Here is an 18350-nt window from a genome sequence, read left to right as displayed (position 1 = left end):
GTAAGGGAGAAAACGAGTGCTTGAAAAGTGTTAAGTTAGTATTAAGCAAGGCAAGTCCATGCAAATGCCAAGATCTTCAGGAGGGATGTCTCCTCGGGGCCTTTTCTCTGGTGCTCCCATCTCCAGCTCGGCCGCAGTCACAGGTAAACGCAGACCGGCACACACAGAAGCACGTTGGGGCTCAGAGAATAATGCTGCTCAGTAAGTCGGTGTCCCTTCCTTCCCTACCGATGGTAATTTCCCCCCTTCCTTCTCCCCATTTTCTCGTTCTCCACCCTCAGGCAGAGATTCCTTGTAGCCAGGAACCGCAATTCTGGGTCTTGGTTGCGCTGGACCTGAACTGGGTTGGCTGAGCTGGAGTGTCTTGGCCCGCGGACCCAGCGGTGCGGGAGGAGCCGAGGCCCCAGCCGACGGATTGAAGGAGTGAACGTGGGGCAGGTTCGGGGATTACCCGTAGGACTCAAGATCTAGGAGGAGGGCTCCAGCGGCAAGGTCGGGTTTACACGCTGAGACTGGGTTTCCAGGACAAGCTGAGGACCTGGATCACCGGGTGGGGCGGAACTCTGAGGGCTGGAGGCGGGGTTATGGGCGAACTGGGCGGGGCTTTGCGTGGCGCGGGCGGGGCTCTGCGTGGTGGGCGTGAGCTTGGGACCAGCTGGGATCCGGCTCTGAGTGGAGGGGGAGGGGCGAGGGGGACCGGTGGAGAAGGGGCTCTGAGTGGCTAGGCCGGGAGAGATCGAGACCCCAGCGGCCGGGCTGTATGCATTTGGAGTGAACTTGAAACCCACAAGGGACTGGCAGGGGCGGGACTCTGCGTGGCGGATCCTGGACAAACAGGGGCGGGGCTGTGTGTGTCCGGGAGGGGCGGATCGGGACCGGCAGGGGCGGGGCTCGGCGTGGCGGATCTTGGACAAGCAGGGGCGGGGCTGTGCGTGGCGGGGCGGGGAGGATCGGGATCGCCAGGGGCGGGGCTCTGCGAGACGGGTTTCAGACCCCAGGGGCGGGGCTCGGGGGCGGGGCGGATCGGGACCGGCAGGGGTGGGGCTCCGTGCGAAGGGGCGGGCCCGGGAACCGCGGTGCGGTGCGTGGCCGGGTCTGGGCGGCAGCCGGGCCGTGGCAGGAAGCCGGAAGCAGCCGCGGCCCCAGCTCGGGAGACATGGCGGGCGTTAAAGGTATATCCGTGGCCCTCCAGCTCGCTCCCCGGTCCTGCGGTGGGGTGTCGCCTCCGTCCCGGGCTAAGCCTGGAGCTGCGCCTTCAGCGCGTGGGCAGGGAACGGCATCCCCCAGGCCCGCCGCCCTCCCTACCTCCCCGGGGTGGGGGTAGGCGTTCGCCCTCTCCCTTCGCCCCGCGGGGTGCGGGTGGAACCTCACTGGTCTTCACGCTCTTGCCCGGCTCTCCCGGGCCCTCCAGGCGGAGCCAGGAGCAGTGCCTTCCTGGGACACCCGGCTTGGCCTGGAGCATCACCTCCCGGCTCCTCAGTTCCTCGGAGCGCCCCCCCGCCCCCGCCTCTGCCGAGTTTTAAACAGAGTGGGTTTTCACTTCCTGACATGTCCACCCTAACGCCTCTCCTCCCTCTTCCTGCAGCTCCGCAGTTTCCCATTTCCTCCATAGCAGCTGTTGTCTCTAGTCTTCTCGGCACCGGGGCTCTTAATCTTCTCGGTACTGATGATTTTTCCAGTTGAGCAGAGTTGACTGCAGGCAACGGAAAGCCCCCAGAAATTCTGTATTTCTCTATTTCTCGTAGTTGTGGATTAGGTGGAATGTTATCGCTACTTTCTTTAGTGTTTGTGGACGGACAAGAAAGTAGTGTTTGCACAGTACGTTTTTGAATGGGGCAGTTAAAAAAGGGGATACCAAGAATACCCCTTCCCTTACCTGTATGCCTTTAGAGAAATGGGAGATGGCAGCGGTGGGAGAGGCTATTGGAAGGCTTCCTGTTATTTTGGTGGGAAACCATTCGATTTCTAACGTTTGAATAGAGTAGTGTAACTTGTTTCTATGTTGGAATTATTGTCCTCTTTGGAATTTGTACCCAAGGATCTTCCCAGTTAATCAGTATCTGCTATAAACATGTATAGAGCATATTTGCATGCATGTGTGTGCACTCTGAAATTTGAGTATGTGAGCTCTTAGCGGCAGACACATTTTATCTTTATTTCTGCCTGACTTTTATATCAGTTTAGTAAATATGATACACTTGGACGGTGTCCAGTGTGTGACATGCCCATTTGAAGCCAATGCAGAACAGGTGACAAGTAGTATCTCAGTACTGCACTGTGCTGTTTAGTCATGCCCCCAAACTATCAAATAATAAAAACGGTTATGTGTGAATATGGTAGAAATTGTGATGTAATGAAAAAGAAGATAGACTATGAAGTGGAAAAGGACTAAGGGAAAGAAGCATTTTACAGATAGTTCACCTTTTATTGAGGGACTACAGTATGCCTATGACTTGGGATAAAAAGATAATAGTAATTTGGGGGTGACAGAACTGGAAATAATTATATTACTGTTGAAGTGTCCAAGATGTGCTTAGATAACAGGAGGAGCACAGTGATGGTGGTGTGGATTGAATTGTATCCCTCAAAAGAAATGGTCATGTTCTAACTCCCCAGTACCTGTGAATGTGACCTTATTTGGGAATAGGATCTTGGCAGATGTTACCAAGTTAAGATGATACTGGTTTAGAGTGTACCCTAATCCAATGACTGGTGTCCTTATAAAAAGGGAAATTTGAATGTAGAGACACAGGGAGAACACCACATGGAAACAGAGGCAAAAACTAAAATGATGCAGGTAGATACCAAGAAGCACCAAAGATTGCCAGTGACCACCAGGAGTTAGGAAAAAGCAAGGAAAGATTCTTGCCCTAGAACCTTCAGAGGAAGTATGGCCCTGCCAACACCTTGATTAGAGACGTCAAGCCTCCAGAACTGTGAGAAAATAAAATCCTCTGGTTCTAAAGGGTCCACTTTAGTACATTGTTAATAGCAGCCCCAGGAAACTAACACAAATGGGATTATTTAACCCTACTCCTGGGAGAAAGAGGACTGCTCTCACAAAAGAGGCAATTTTGCATTGAATCTAAAAAGGTCAGTAAGGTAAAGCCTTACCAAGGATGGAGCAAGGACGGAGTTTTTTAAGTGGAGAGAACATGTGCCAAACAACTCCGTAGGCTGTGAGAGCAGCTGTGAAGGGGCGACACCATCTCTGTTTATTTGAGAGATCACTGCCTGCCCTGTGGAGGATGGATTGCAAGAGTCAACAGTTGGAGGCAGGTGTGAGATGATGAGGACGGGTTCAAGAGAAGAGGGTGGACATCTCAGTCCCTTAGGGCTGCTCTAACAAAAATGCCAGAAACTGGGTGGCTTAAACAGCAAATGTTTATTCCTTAGTCCTGGATCCCGAGAAGTCCAAGATCAAGGTGTCAACAGATTCAGGGTCTGGTGAATGTCTGCTTCGTGATTCACAGACCGCTGTATTCTCTCTGTGTCCTCTTCACATGGCAGAGCGGGCAAGGGAGCTCCGGAGTCCCATCCATGAGGGCCCCTCCTTCATGACCTAATTACCTCCTAGAAGCTTCAGATACCATCACATTGGCACTAGGATTTAACATGAGTCTGGAGAGGGGATACACTCATTCAGTCTATAGCAGTAGGTTTGAGTGACATTTGGGAGATTGAGTCACCTTGACTTGCTAATTTTCTCTAAGACAGAGTGTGATGATAGTGTTGGTTGGTCTTTCAAGATAGAACTTAAAGGGGCACCTGGGTGGCTCAGTCGGTTAAGCGTCTGCCTTCGGCTCAGGTCACGATCTGACCTGAGATGGGATGGAGCCCCACATCCGGCTCCCTGCTCAGTGGGGAGCCTGTTTCTCCCTCTCCCTCTGCCTGTCGCTCCCCCTGCTGTGCTTGCTCACTCTGTCAAATAAATAAATTAAATCTTAAAAAAAAAAAAAAAAAAAAACTTAAGGGGAAGAAGTGTGTTTGGAAGGAGAGGGTGGGATGTTTCAGTTTTACTCATGTTGAATTTGAGGTCCTTGTTGGTTGCCCAAGCAGAGAAGTCCAGAGTGGAGCAGGAGGTGCAGGCCTAGTTCTTAGGACCTGTTCTGGGCTGCAGCATCAGATGTGGCTTGGCCCTTGTGGTACCAGGGAGCTTTGGGTTGAATGCAGCGTCTCAGTAGAAGTGTACAGTGGAAAGAAATGAAATTGGATTCCTGGTTAGATCCAACTTTAAAAGATGGCAGAGGATGTGATTCCCAAAAAAAGAAAAAAAGGAATCAGCTGGAGGTACATTTGTGACCCTTGAGAGATCAGTGTCACAGAACAGAAAGAAGACATCTATGGCTCCTAGCTTTGAAAGGTCTCCTGCAGGAGGGAGTGATGCAGATGGTCAGACACAGGGAAGGGACAGTGCCAACCGGGAAAAGACCATCTGTCATGAAAAATGTGAAAAGTTAATTTTGTAAGTTTTTCTTTAAAGAGTGACATACTACATGGAAAAATATAAAAATTAAAATTGACAGCCCTTCCTTGTTCCCTAATGTCTGTATACTTGCAGATGTTTTTAAAAAGCACCTTGGCATCTTTCTATAAGACAGTCTCCCCAAATCTCTTAAAAGGAAGCAATCAAAATGTTAATTAAGTTACTGAATAATTTTGAGCCGTATGGATTTTTTCAGAAGGAAATTTGGCTAAATTGTGTCCTGTGCTTTGGGTTTATACCTTTAGGAAAGAACGTTGCTAAAATGAGCAGATACCTTCATCAGGCAACCTTTCTTTATGGAGCACCTCCTTTTGCCAGACACTTCCCATAGATTATCTCCTTTATTTCCCATCAGCTCCATGATAAGGTGAGAAATCAGACGGAGAGAGATTTTATTTTATTTATTTTCATTTATTTATTCCCATTTCACAGGTGAGAAATCAGAAGGAGAGAGGTTCAGTTTCTCTCTGAGGTCACACAACCAGTTGGTGGCAGTGTTAAGATTTGAACGCCTGTTGGTGGTGACTCAGAGCTCAAGATTGTTTAACGGCCCTAATGCTCTGTCTCCCACTCAGCAGAATTACAAGGACAAATACGTTCCTGCCCCCTCAGAGATTAGTGTTGAACAGATGCAGGGAATAAATATTTTATTCGGTGGATACTAGTTGGGAATAATTTTCTAGGAAGACACGAAAGCAGTCTTCAAATACTTGAAGTACTGTGGTTGGGGGAGGCAAAATGATCAAAGGGTATGTATATTACTGTAAGGCAGTTTGGGATATAATTTAAAGAGAGGATTTTCAGCATTTGGATACTGTCAGAAGGAAATGATCTGCCTCAGGCGGTCGTGAGTTCCCTTCACTGGAGTTCTGCAGACAGGCTGGCTGGCCTCTTGTAATGAAAAGAGGGAATTTATGTATTAGATAGGGGTTGGGAAATGCTTGAGACCTTTCTCACCTAATGATTTTAAAGTGGTGGGCATTGGCAGTCATTTGCCAGTCAAATGTGACATCAGCTAATGAAATAGGTAAATCACTATCTTCGCTTAAATTGGGAACCTTTTAATTCTTTTCTTTAATTGAATGTTTTTATTGAGATATAAATCACATACAATACAATTAACCCTTTTAAAGTGTAAAATTGGGGGCACCTGGGTGGTTCAGTCAGTTAAGCATCTGCCTTCTGCTCAGGTCATGACCCCGGGGCCCTGGGTTTGAGTCCCACATCGGGCTCTGTGCTCAGCGGGGAGCCTGCTTCTCACTCTCCCTCTGCTGCTCCCCCTGCTTGTGCTCTCTCTCTCTGTCAAATAAATAAATAAAATCTTTAAAAAAAAAAAGTGTAAAATTCTGTGGTTTTTAGTATATTCACAAGGTTGTGCAACCATCACTACTGGTTAATAACAGAACATTTCATCACCCGCAGAAGAAACTCCATACCCATTAGTAGGCACTCCCCATTCCTCCCCTCCTCCCCTCCTCCCCTAGCCCCTGGCAACCACTGATCTGGGATCTTTAACTCTTGGTTTTGTTTTTCACAGCTCTCGTGGCATTATCCTTCAGTGGGGCTATTGGACTGACTTTTCTCATGCTGGGATGTGCCTTAGAAGATTATGGGTAAGTTATCATCTCAAAAAGAACTATTCCTGTTTTTGTACCTTCGACACCGTTAGTATGAGTGTTAGCAAGTTTGGTCAGTGTAGCACCAGGCTCTCACCAATGAGTTAGTGAAGTCTAGGTCCCTTCACGGGTCAGTGGTATCTATACAGAGAGAAAAGCTCTTTTTAAACTTGAGGTATTCATTTAGTAAGCATTGACTGAGCACCTACTCTGGAGCAGCTGGGGATACAAGAATGAAGAGACACAGTCCTGTTGAGCTGTGTCTCTGAAGAGCTCACAGTTCTAGTTGTGCCTGAGAGGCAGGCAGGCAACTATCCAGTTGATCTGTAGTGGAGTTGAGTGCAAAGAACACTGAGTGCTTTGAAAAGGCGTATTTGAGTCTCCCTGGGAGAGTCAGGGAGGGCTGCAGAGAAGCAGTGCTCTTTAAGCCAAGACATGGTGCCTGATAAGAGTTTGTGGGACTGATGAGTTAGGGGAGGGCATTCCAGGCAGAGGGAACATTCAACAAAATTTCTTTATTCAGCAGCTATTGGTTGAGTGCTTACCATGTACCAGCCACCATTACGGGAATGGAGGATTAAGGAATAAGAGAACCGAGGCCCTGCTCTCTTAGAGTGTATATTTCAGTGGGGGAGACAGACAATAAACAGATTCAAAAATGTCCATTCTGTCAGTGGCAGAAGTGTTATGAAGAATAAAGGGTAAAGGGTACAGATGCCTGGGAGAGAGTGGTCAGGGCAGGCCTCTCGGAGAGGGTACCATGTGAGCAGAAATGTAAAGGAAATAAGGAAGCAGGCCGTGCAGACAACTGGGGAAAGAGGACTTTGGGCAGCAGGGAAGTCCTATGCTGAGGCTCACAGACATGAGGAGATTGTTGAGGAAACCACATGTGGTTCATTATGGTAGAGCATAGAGTGTAGCTGGGATGGGCAGCAAGAAGGGTTGTTCAAGGATGTGGAATCAGTCAGTCTTTTTTTTTTTTTAAAGATTTTATTTATTTATTTGAGACAGAGAGAATGAGAGACAGAGAGCATGAGAGGGAGGAGGGTCAGAGGGAGAAGCAGGCTCCCTGCCGAGCAGGGAGCCCGATGCGGAACTCGATCCAGGGACTCCAGGATCATGACCTGAGCCGAAGGCAGTCGCTTAACCAACTGAGCCACCCAGGTGCCCGGAATCAGTCAGTCTTTAGGGCACTGTATGCCATGTAAAGGAGGTGAGATTTTATACTTCAGGCAGTAGGAGCTGGAGAAGTATCTCGAGAATAGGTTTAGAGGGTGAGGGGGTTTATGTTTTAAGAAGGTCAGTCTGGCCCAAGTGTGAGCATGGGTAGCAAGGTGCTGAGAGTGCAGTCAGGGTGAGTAGCAGGGCACTGCTGTCATAAATCAAGCAAAATGTAGGGCCGTGGCAGTAGCAGTGGGAAGAAAGGAAGGAGAGAGATCCAGGTTGGCAGAACTAACAGGTTTTGTTAACTGATGTCAGGGTTCAGCAAGGGGAAAGGGTTTGAGGTTGCCTCCCAGGTGATTGGCTTGAGCAACTAACTGCACAGAAGATGATGGAACTAACTTAAACCAACTGGAGCGAGTCAGTAGGATATTGATGAGTTCAAATCTCTCACCCTAGGGGCACCTGGGTGGCTCAGTCGGTTGGGCGTCTGCCTTTAGCTCAGGTCATGATCCCAGGGTCCTGGGATCGAGCCCCACATTGGGCTCCCTGCTCAGCAGGAAACCTGCTTCTCCCTCTCCCTTTGCCCCTGCCCCTACTCGTGCTCTCTCACTCGCGCTCTCTCTAATAAATAAAATCTTAAAAAAGAAAAAATCTCTCACCCCAGTCCTGGCCAGCTATCACAGAAATTGTGTATACACAAGAGGGAGCCAGTTATAAGCAATAACTGACATTAGTCCAGAGCGTTTGCAGCTATTACCGGAGTCTAGTTTTAAGGATCTAAGTTATCCTCATTTCTAACTGGAGAACCAAAGCCCATAGTGGTTAAAGACTTAACCCAAATTGCACAGCCTTAAGTGACTCCTGTTCAGTTTGGACTCAGGTTCTGAATCTCTTGACCATTATTCGTAACCAACTCTAAATCCAGGTGTTTTAATTCTCTGTGATCTCTGTAAGGTTAAGAAAAAAATGAGACATTACTGCTACGACAAAGAAATTAGTTTTGTATCTTAACAATGATAACCCAGGATTATCATCTACATTAGGAGTCAGCAAACTGGCACACAGGCCAAACAGGCCTGATGCCTGTTTTTGTAATTAACATTTTATCGGAACTCAGCGACGCTCATTTATGTACTATCTTTGGCTACTTTTCTACTACAGGGACAGAGTAGTTGAGAGAGAGAGCTTGCAGCTTGTAAAGTCTAAAATATTTACTATTTGGTCTTTGCAGAAGTTTGCCAATCTCTGGCCTATATGTTTTCTGAAGAGTTAACATTTAATATTTAAATTTTGTGTATAAACAAGGTTGCTTCTATATATATATTTTTTAAAGATTTTATTTATTTATTTGAGACAGAGAGAATGAGAGAGAGAGAGCACATGAGAGGGGGGAGGGTCAGAGGGAGAAGCAGGCTCCCTGCCGAGCAGGGAGCCCGATGCGGGACTCGATCCGGGGACTCCAGGATCATGACCTGAGCCGAAGGCAGTTGCTTAACCAACTGAGCCACCCAGGCGCCCCAAGGTTGCTTCTATATTAACAGTTCTTGTAGTTGACTATTGATGACTTACTGTGAATGGGAGCTTAGTCTCCTACGTTGTTTTACAGAAAACTCTCACTGTGTTCTAGGAAGAATTAAAAGCTTCTGGCTGTGGGCATGTCAGGTCCCAGCTGGATCTATTCTAGACCTCTTCTCCTCTCTGTATCTCCATTTCCTAACTGGTAAAATAAGGACTTTGAACTAGAGAATCTCTAAAGGCCCCTTCACTGATACTGTTTGGTGATTCTTGAGACATACAAAAATCCCTATAATTTGAAATTAGGAGTTAAAATTCAATGTTTACATCCTGAGTCCTCTTGATGAAGGTTCCTTTCCCTTCTTGCTTTCTGGTTACTATCCTGCACTTCTAATCTGTGGCTGAAATAAGCTTTCATCACAGTGTAGCTTTGCCACAACTTCTGCTTAGAGGTGCTGGCTATCAGGGTGGATCTCTGTTGTGGTGCTATGTGTTTCTGTGATGTGGATATATAAACGTGAGTAGAGACTGTGCTTTTTTTCGCTTAAGGAATGAAGCATAATAAACATCTACCTGATGGAGAAACATATTTTTGAAGTAGTTATAGAGAAAATGTAATTGAATAGCAGATGGCAATTTTTAAAATGCAAAACATTACAGTATTATAGTTGCCTCTTACAGTAAAGGCTATCTAAAATTTTTGCTAGTAAGCATATTTATTTTTATAACTTTCATACTTAAAATTCATTTTGTTTATTCAGTAAGTATTAATGGAATACCTCATTCTAGGCCATGGAGATAAATGGTGATTGATTGGGCGCCTGAGTGGCTCAGTCGGTTAAGCGACTGCCTTCGGCTCAGGTCATGATCCCAGGGTCCTGGGATCGAGTCCCGCATCGGGCTCCCCCTGCTCTGCGGGGAGCCTGCTTCTCCCTCTGCCTCTGCCTGCCACTCACCCTGCTTGTGCTCTCTCTCTCTGTCAAATAAATAAATAAAATCTTTAAAAAATAAATAAATAAATAAATAAATAAATGGTGATTGATTAAGACAAATTAGATTCTTGTTCTCATAACAAGGAAATATCAAATAGGGATAAGTGTGTGCAAAAAGTTAAGAGGGCTATGTGCTTAAGGATAACTTGAAGTATTTAAAATGGATGGTCAGTTTTATTTCACGTAGCATGATATTCTCTGTGTTCATCCATGTCATCACAAATGCAAGATCTCATTCTTTTTTATGGCTGAGTAATATTTGTGTGGGTGTGTGGGTGTATGTATCTATCTCTCATATCTTCTTTATCCCTTCATCTATTGATGGACTTTTGGGTTACTTCTGTATTCTGGCTATTATAAATAATGCTGCAGTGAACCTAGATATGCATATGTCTTTTTCAAATTAGTGTTTTTTTGTTTTCTTTGGGTAGATACCCAGTAGTGGAATTACTGGATCATATGATAACTCTGATTTTTTTTTTTTTTTTTGAGGAACCTCCATACTGTTTTCCACAGTGGTCGCACCAATTTGCATTCCTATGAGCAGTGCACAAGGGTTCCCTTTTCTCCACATTCTTGCCAATACTTGTTTTATTTTGTCTTTTTGATACTAGCCATTCTGACAGGTGTAAGATAATATCTCATTGTGGCTTTGATTTGCATTTCCCTGATGTTGAGTGATGTTGAGCATATTTTCATGTGTCTGTTGGCCATCTGTATTTCTTCTTTGGAAAAATACCTGTTCAGGTCCTCTGCCCTTCTTAAATTGGATTACTTGGGGGTTTTTTTGGTGTTGAATTGTATAAGTTCTTTATATATTTAGGATATTAACATCTTACCGGATATATCATTTGCAAATATTTTCTCCCATTCATTAGGTTACCTTTTCATTTTATTAATGGTTTCCTTCAGTGTGCAAAAGGTTTTTATTTTTTATTTTATTTTTTTTAAAGATTTTATTTATTTGAGAGAGAGAGAATGAAAGAGAGAACACATGAGAGGGGGGAGGGTCAGAGGGAGAAGCAGACTCCCTGCCAAGCAGGGAGCCTGATGCGGGACTCGATCCAGGGACTCCAGGATCATGACCTGAGCCGAAGGCAGTCGCTTAACCAACTGAGCCACCCAGGCGCCCCAAAAGGTTTTTATTTTAATGTAGTCCCAGTAGTTTAATTTTGCTTTTGTTTCCCTTGCCTGTGGAGACATATCTAGGAAAATGTTACTAAGGCTGATGTCAGAGATTATTGCCTGTGTTTTCTTCTAGGAGTTTTATGGTTTCAGATGTCACTTTTAGGTCTTTAGTCCATTTTGAGTCTATTTTTATATATGATGTAAGAAAGTGGTCCAGTTTCATTCATTTGCATGTAGCTATTCAGTTTTCCTGCCACCATTTATTGACAAGAACAAGCTGATGGTTGGGTTGGGAGGTGGACGGATGGGCAGAATGGGTGAAGGGCACTGAGAGATGCAGGCTTCCAGTTATGGAATGAATAAGTCATGGGGTTAAAAGGCACAGCATAGGAAATAGAGTCAGTGGCATCATAATAGTGATCTATGGAGACAGGTGGTAGCTACACTTCTGAACATAGCATAATGTATAGACTTGTTGAATCACTGTGTTGTACACCTGAAAACTAATGTAACATTGTGTGTCGACTATACTTCAATAAAAAAAAATAATAATAATAAATAAATAAAATTGAATGGTTAGGGAGAGCCACTTGTAGAAGGAGACCTCTCAGTTTAGATTACATAAGAAGGAGCCAGACAGTGTGAAGAGCAGGAGGGGAGCATTCCAAGCAGAGGGCATGGCTAGTGCAGAAGCCTTAGAAGTGTTTAAGGAACAGAAAAAAGGCTGGTGTGGCTACTGAGTGGATGAAGAGAAGATGGCACAAAATGAATGGATCATACAAAGCTTTGTAGGCCAGGGCAAGGAATCTGGGTTTTTCTAAGCCACTGAAGGGTTTCCAACATGCATATACTCAAAAGACCTCTACTGAATTAGCATGTTCAAAGGACTGTACTGTGTTCTGTAGGGAAAGCAAAGATAACTAGGTGAAGTCATCTTCACTAAGTGAAGATTCTGTTTTTAAGAAATTACAGCTCAGGGGGCACCTGGGTGGCTCAGTCCTGGGATCCTGCTCAACGGGGAGCCTGTTTCTCCTTCTGCCTGCAGCTCCCCCTGCTTGTGCTCTCTGTCAAATAAATAAATAAAATCTTAAAAAAAAAATTACAGCTCACTAATAACAGAAAACAATAAAGATTCTAGATTACCCGTTGTATAGTTGTTTTTTTTTTTAACACCATGTAAACTATCTACATATTAACGGACTAGTAATTTTTAATCATTACATCTTATCTGTTCCTGGTATAAATCATCTCATGTACGAGTATTGACAACGAAATGAATGATCGTTTGACCTAGACAGTGAAGATGCTTCTGACTTTGAAATGGCAGCGTGTCTTTAAAATGTAACCGTAACTTCTCTTTCTGCGTTTCTTCTGGGTCCACCTGACAGCGTTTACTGGCCCTTGTTTGTCCTGATATTTCACGTCATCTCTCCCATCCCCCATTTCATTGCCAAAAGAGCAACTTATGACTCGGACGCCACAAGTAGCGCCTGCCGGGAGCTGGCGTATTTTTTCACTACTGGAATTGTTGTCTCTGCCTTTGGATTTCCTGTTATTCTTGCCCGTGTGTCTGTGGTAAGTTTTGTCTTCTATTGTTTTGCCCAGTTGTTGCTGAGTTTACTTCAAAGGCCTGTGTCCAGAACAGCGATTTCGTTTCCAGTGCTTAGGCTTAATACTCAAATCCAGATGTGTTTTTAGTTTCTCTCTTCCATCGTAGATCTCCCTCTCAGTGTCTTGGCCACGTTTTCCGAATGCTCTCTTTGTTTCTCTCACAACTTTTAGCCAGACCATGTGATTTCTTGCTTTTTCAACTTTAAGCTATTTTCTGGAATTGTGCTTAAGTCCTTGCCTCTTAGGGCAATCCACAGAGACCATGATAGCAATGCTCTTTTGGTTCCAAAGTGAGCATCACATCACATTCTTCTCCTGCAAATAGGATCATGGACATAATTTTCAACCCAATACAGTTGGCATATTTTGAGGGACAACTACACGGCCTCTAGAAGATACGGTGAATAAGATGCCGTCTTCACAGCTAATACAAAATTTTTCTTTTTGTCTCCAAAACACATGTTGTGGGTATAATTTATTCACTTCTTTGACATTCACTGTCTTTCGTCCTACTTGCTTTTATTTCCCCTCACTACATACTGTTTCAATTTCATGAAACTCTTATTTGGGGCATTGGATATCTTACTTGGGGCACTGAATCTTTGGAACATCTGCTATTTGTAAGATACCAGGAATAAGAGCTAGATACTGTCTCTGTTCCAGAGAGCACAGAAACTAGCCTGAAGGGTAAGTACACTATAAACATATTATGTGTGGTAATTGAAACATGATCACAACACCATACGAGCACCAGGAAGAGAGAAATTCCAACTGGCATTTGATGTAGGCCTCTAAGGATAAATAAAGTTTTGATTAAAATAGGGAAGGCTGTTATATTGAATGGCACCCAAGTGTGAAAAGGCAGTATGTGGTATAAAGAACAGTTCAGTATGATGGAGCCAAAAGGATGTGGTTGAGATCGAGGCTAGAAAGGCTGGTGAAGCCCAGTTGGGCAGGCTCTTGAATGCCATGCCAGTCTGAACTCTTATCTAGATAATGGAGAAGCATTGAAGGTTTTTGAATGCAAAATTGCCATGACCTTGTTCTTCTTGTGCCTTAGAATAGTGCTTCTTATGTTTGGCTGTAAGGATTTCTGTTTTTATGCATCATGTTTTTTGAAGAACCCCTTTCATTGAGGTTTTCTTTCTCCTGATTAAATTAAAACAAAAAATGCCCACTAGAGGGTACTCTCATCCCCTCCTGTGCCTCTGTAGAACCATCTGCCAAGCTGCCAAGCTGTTTTCATTGGTATGCAGATTATTATTTAAAGCTTAAAAAAGAAACAGACCAATCCATAACTCTCCAATTCCTATTTTTCTGAAAGAAGGCAATGGGTATAGAACTTTTAGTACCCAATATTATAATTGGACCCTTTATGTTCTGGCTGCTTCTATTTTACTTAAGGCAATCATCGTCTACGAAAAACAAGTCGAGAAATATGTCTAATGGGGAAAATGATAAGGATGATACAGACTTAATTATCAAGCCTCACGAAGTAATTAGGCTAATTACTGAATAGTTCACTGTCTCCCGCCTATTACATTATTAAGCCTTTTAGCAGTTTCATGTAATATTTCATTGGATGATTCTAATGCAGAAAATAACAGAGACTTTCAAAGAATGCAATATGAAGAAAGTAAAGATTTAATCCTCTTTTCTTGTGTTTCAGATCAAATGGGGAGCCTGTGGCCTTGTGCTGGCAGGCAATGCAGTCATTTTCCTTACAATTCAAGGTTTTTTCCTTGTATTTGGAAGAGGAGATGATTTTAGCTGGGAGCAGTGGTAGCACTTTATTCTGATAAAATGCATTTTATTTCTTAGAAGTCATACTGTATGTATTTGTGTGCACATGTGGCCTTTTATTACGAAATTTCATATGCTATTTTTTTTGTACCTTTATAGCCTATTCACTGTAAGAAGGACTACATGAGAAAAAGATTAGTTTTATTTCCAGCCAACAGACCTCTCCCTTTTCTCAAGTTGAATTATGTTACTTGATGGGCTGTTCATATAGCAATGGTGCTCTCAGAAAATACACGAACACAGTCTTGCAGGTAGCTGCTCACTCGTGCAGTGCACCTTTTGCCCGGGGATGTGCCTGGGTAGGCAGGTAACACTGGAGCGAGTCTCCATTCTGCCCAGGACTTCCAAGACGTACTTGTGGCCTAGAGAGACGGAGGTGGCTCCCTCTTTGTGTTGTCGATAGATCCTTGCTTCTCCAAGTGCGGTCCGTACAGCACCAGCCTCTCCCAGGAGCCAGTACGTCCAGAATCAGAGGCCCCACCAGGGACCCAGCGCATTTTGGATGAGATCCCAAGGGAATTATATGTACATGCAAGTGTGATAAGGGCCGTCATAGAGGAATACTTATCACATCTAGCATCCTTGTCTTCCCTTTGGCTGAACCACTTAATCTCTCTGGGCATTAAGCGGCTCATTTGTAAAAATTGTTTTCCGAGTCTCTTTGGTATTTGTGAAACGTCCAAACCGATAATCTCGTTCCTCACGTTTGTGGAACTGTTCTCACACTGTCTGAAAGGCAGTGGCTGTTTGCACAGTGCTGGGGGAACCGAATCGCCCCAGAGCCCCACTGGCATGCACCGAGGGAGGCCCGGCTTGAGCCAGTCCCTGCTTTAGCAGGGTGGGCAAGAGCAGACAGGTAATACTGTTTCATTTCCCTTTATAATCACACACTTCTCCTCAGCTCCTTCTCTGTGATGCTGTCCACCTCCACCCTCCCAAACACACACACTCCCCGCAGTTCCGACTTGCCCTTGCTTCCTCACGGCTCTGCCTCTTCCTCTCTATAGAGCCATGGAGCCAAGTAAGCAGGCAGAGGGTGAGCTGCTTAATTTTCTTCACATGTTGATGTACTTACTGTCTTTCATGCCTTGTAGATCTATAAAACATCTTATGCCCCTTTTAAATGAATCATTGGGAATACGTGTCACGCTGGCTCCTCTAAGCAGTTTTTCTAGCTCAACTTTTTGTCCCAGGGTCTGTTGAGAAAGGGAAATATGGGAACTAGAACCACTTGGTGAGAATATAATGACTTCAAAGCATTGTGAATGTGTGGTAACTGATATACATTGAAAACACTGAAATTTTGAAGTTCAGAATCTGAGGAATTAGTATATATTTTCATATTCTGGAGTGATCTGGGACCAGGAGAAGAGAATGGTGATACCTAAGAGGACAGTGTGCAGTTATATTTTGGCCTTGTGCATGATCTTTTGTTTTCTAAGTTCTGTGTACATGCAGAATTGTTGATGTTACTTCCAGTATTTATACTAGAAAAATTATATAGACACTTTATAATTTTAACCAGCATTTTTAATAACACTTGCACTTATTTTATTGTAATAAATTTCTCTTTTAACACAAAAGAAAGTTTAATTTCAAAAGTCTTTATTCTGATGTAGCCTTGCTTAAAAGATAAAGTGAGAATCTCTTGGTGTTCTGAAACAGGCAGTTTGAGCAATAGATTATCGCTCAGTTATAGCAATAAATTTTAAGATACCATTTTGAGTGTCTTGTTGGCTTGTGATAATATTTCTTTTCCTAAAATGGAAATAGTGTTTAATTTATATTCCCCTTCTGCAAAAGTATCTTTGTTACTTATACATATTTCAAATAACCAAGGTAGCCTTAATATGTAGCCTTAAAGCATTGCCTCTTGATTGTATTTCCAGAATGATATAAAGTACTTGAATAGAGAATATTTGTAACTCTTCCCTAATAATGGAATGGGTTTATTGAAGTGATAGATAGTAGAATTTGCTCTGTGTTTAAAAACATTTATTCTTAGTGCTTAAGTGTCAATTAAATAATAAATGTCGATAGGAAGTATTACCATGTATGAATGTACAATACAAAAGTTTCCTTTTGATGACACAAGTGTTGGGTATTTTTTTTTCTTTATAAAAGGTTCGTTTTTTTTCTGTATACCTTAGAAAATATTTTGGAGATTCAGAGCACACTGATTACATTCTAAAACTGAGACTACACATAAAGAATTGCTCACAAGTAAGTAAGCTTGTGAAGGGATTCTCTGTCATGTGAAGGGATTCTCTGTTATGTTCCAGACAACTGGCTTACAGGTGGACTTTGAAACACTTTGCCACGGAAAGTGGGAGATTGGTGATTGAGTTCCCAGGCCAAGCCTTCTGAGGCAGGCTAACCCCTCCTGTCTTTGACTTCTAATGCTCAGGGTACCTGCCTGAGTTTTGGGGCTCAGAAGCAGGGTAGCATGAACAGGGTGGAGAAAGCAAAGTGTAAATTTCCACCTCCTTTCCTAAGAACAAAGGTCTTTCTTCCATTTTTGCAGCACCTCCCATCCCCTAATGCCCTTGGGGTCCAGGTACTTTCTTCTGAGTTTTGCTGGCCTTCTCTCCTGGTGTGGGGCCTTCTTCCCAGCCTACCCCACCTGCTGGCTTCCTCCTATGCCCAGATCACCCACCTCTCTGCTCCTACCAGTCAGTTGTCTTAGTATGGCTGATACAGTGTGGTGCTGGTCAGACTCCTTCCCAGAAAGAAAGGCTGACTTGTGATCATCTCCCCCCTCCCCTGGAACTCTTACTAGTGCTGTGGGCACTTCCCAAGCCCTGCTGCAGCTGCATTTTACAAGGGAGTGCCTTGGAACCCAGTGGCTCATTGACAGAAAATGGCAGAGTTTCAAAGTAAAGTGGAAAAAGCGTTCCAGCAGTTTATAGAAGAATAATATTTGGGTTAGGGGCAACCCTCTCATCTCTCACCCCTTCCTCTGGGTGAGTTCTCAGCTGGTTGTACTTTTCATGGTTGTTTCTTTTCCTCCACTTACAGACCCACAGATTTTTCTTACAGTCCTCAAGAAATCTTTGCCTCTGAGGTATTCCCTTGATGAAGACCCTTCTAGAAGCTGAAACGTTTCATTAAGTTAATAACATTCCTTATGCTCTCAGGGAAATGCTTAGGAGACGTGACAAAAATGTGCCCTTTTCCAAGTTGGCAAAAAATTCAGATTTTGCACCATAATTTAACAAGATTTTTATGAGGATGCTAGCATTTTCCAAGCATAGTAATTAGTTCACAACTGGGAACTGTTATTTCTGTAAATGGATGTAAGTTGTGTGTTTTAAATTTTTTTCCCTATGTTGCCTCATGAAGTACCTTATTTGCAAAAATCCCAGTGTATAATAGCTCACGAATTACAGCCTGCTTTGTGGTGGCCGTGCTTCTGGAACAGAGCCAGTGAAACATACGTAACCCCGAACATGACTTGAAAGATCTCCAAGACTGCTTTAGAAGGAATTATATGTGTATGATGAGGATGATTACTTTTTAAATAAAACATGTCATTTATACTTTAATGAAGACTTATGTACATTATTAAACTAAAATGTTTAATTTTAGCAGATTAATTTTCCCAGTATTTTGTTTGGATAATCTTAACGTGACTGTGACCAGTTTTGAGCCTATACTTAACTGTGGTTGAAGAGAAGCAGTCCAGGGATATGTGCAAACTGGAAGGAATCCAGTTCCTAATTACAGCTTTGCTGTGGCTAACACTGCCGTGGGTGGAGGTGTGGGGCCATGGTTCATCAATAATGGCTGTATTGGAAAAGGGAGAAAACTCAACACTTTAAAAAAAAAACAAAACTGCTGTACATACTCTAAAGAGTAGTTTTGTGCACTACAGAAGAGAATGAACTGTTGTAAAATACTACTTAACGAATAATGTGTCCTCCCTATGCGTGAACCATTTGGGGAAGATCTGATGTCTTACCAGTGGATTTAGGCAGCTAGATTACAAAGAAACTGAGCTAGTTATTTCTTTGTGTTGCCCAACTAAGTGTAAAG

General features: G+C 43.7%; 1 protein-coding gene across 2 annotated transcripts; it reads left to right on the top strand.

Moving 5' to 3' along the window:
* The first annotated feature begins 1067 nt into the window (after positions 1-1067).
* On the top strand, positions 1068-17860 carry LEPROT. 2 transcript variants are annotated; one of them, XM_035018348.1, is made up of 4 exons: positions 1068-1172; positions 6024-6099; positions 12290-12476; positions 14182-17860. In XM_035018348.1, the coding sequence occupies exons 1-4, from the start codon at positions 1157-1159 to the stop codon at positions 14296-14298; spliced, it is 396 nt and encodes a 131-aa protein (XP_034874239.1). In that variant the 5' UTR covers positions 1068-1156; the 3' UTR covers positions 14299-17860. The 2 variants fall into 2 exon arrangements, with proteins under 2 accessions (XP_034874239.1, XP_034874240.1); XM_035018349.1 differs by lacking the exon at positions 1068-1172 and adding an exon at positions 4527-4853.
* The last annotated feature ends 490 nt before the right edge of the window (positions 17861-18350 follow it).

The sequence above is a fragment of the Mirounga leonina genome, unplaced genomic scaffold (genome assembly GCF_011800145.1).
Source record: "Mirounga leonina isolate KUSES-001 unplaced genomic scaffold, KU_Mleo_1.0 Mir_173, whole genome shotgun sequence".
In the NCBI taxonomy this organism is placed as follows: domain Eukaryota; kingdom Metazoa; phylum Chordata; class Mammalia; order Carnivora; family Phocidae; genus Mirounga; species Mirounga leonina.
This window is presented reverse-complemented; position numbering and strand designations above follow the sequence as displayed.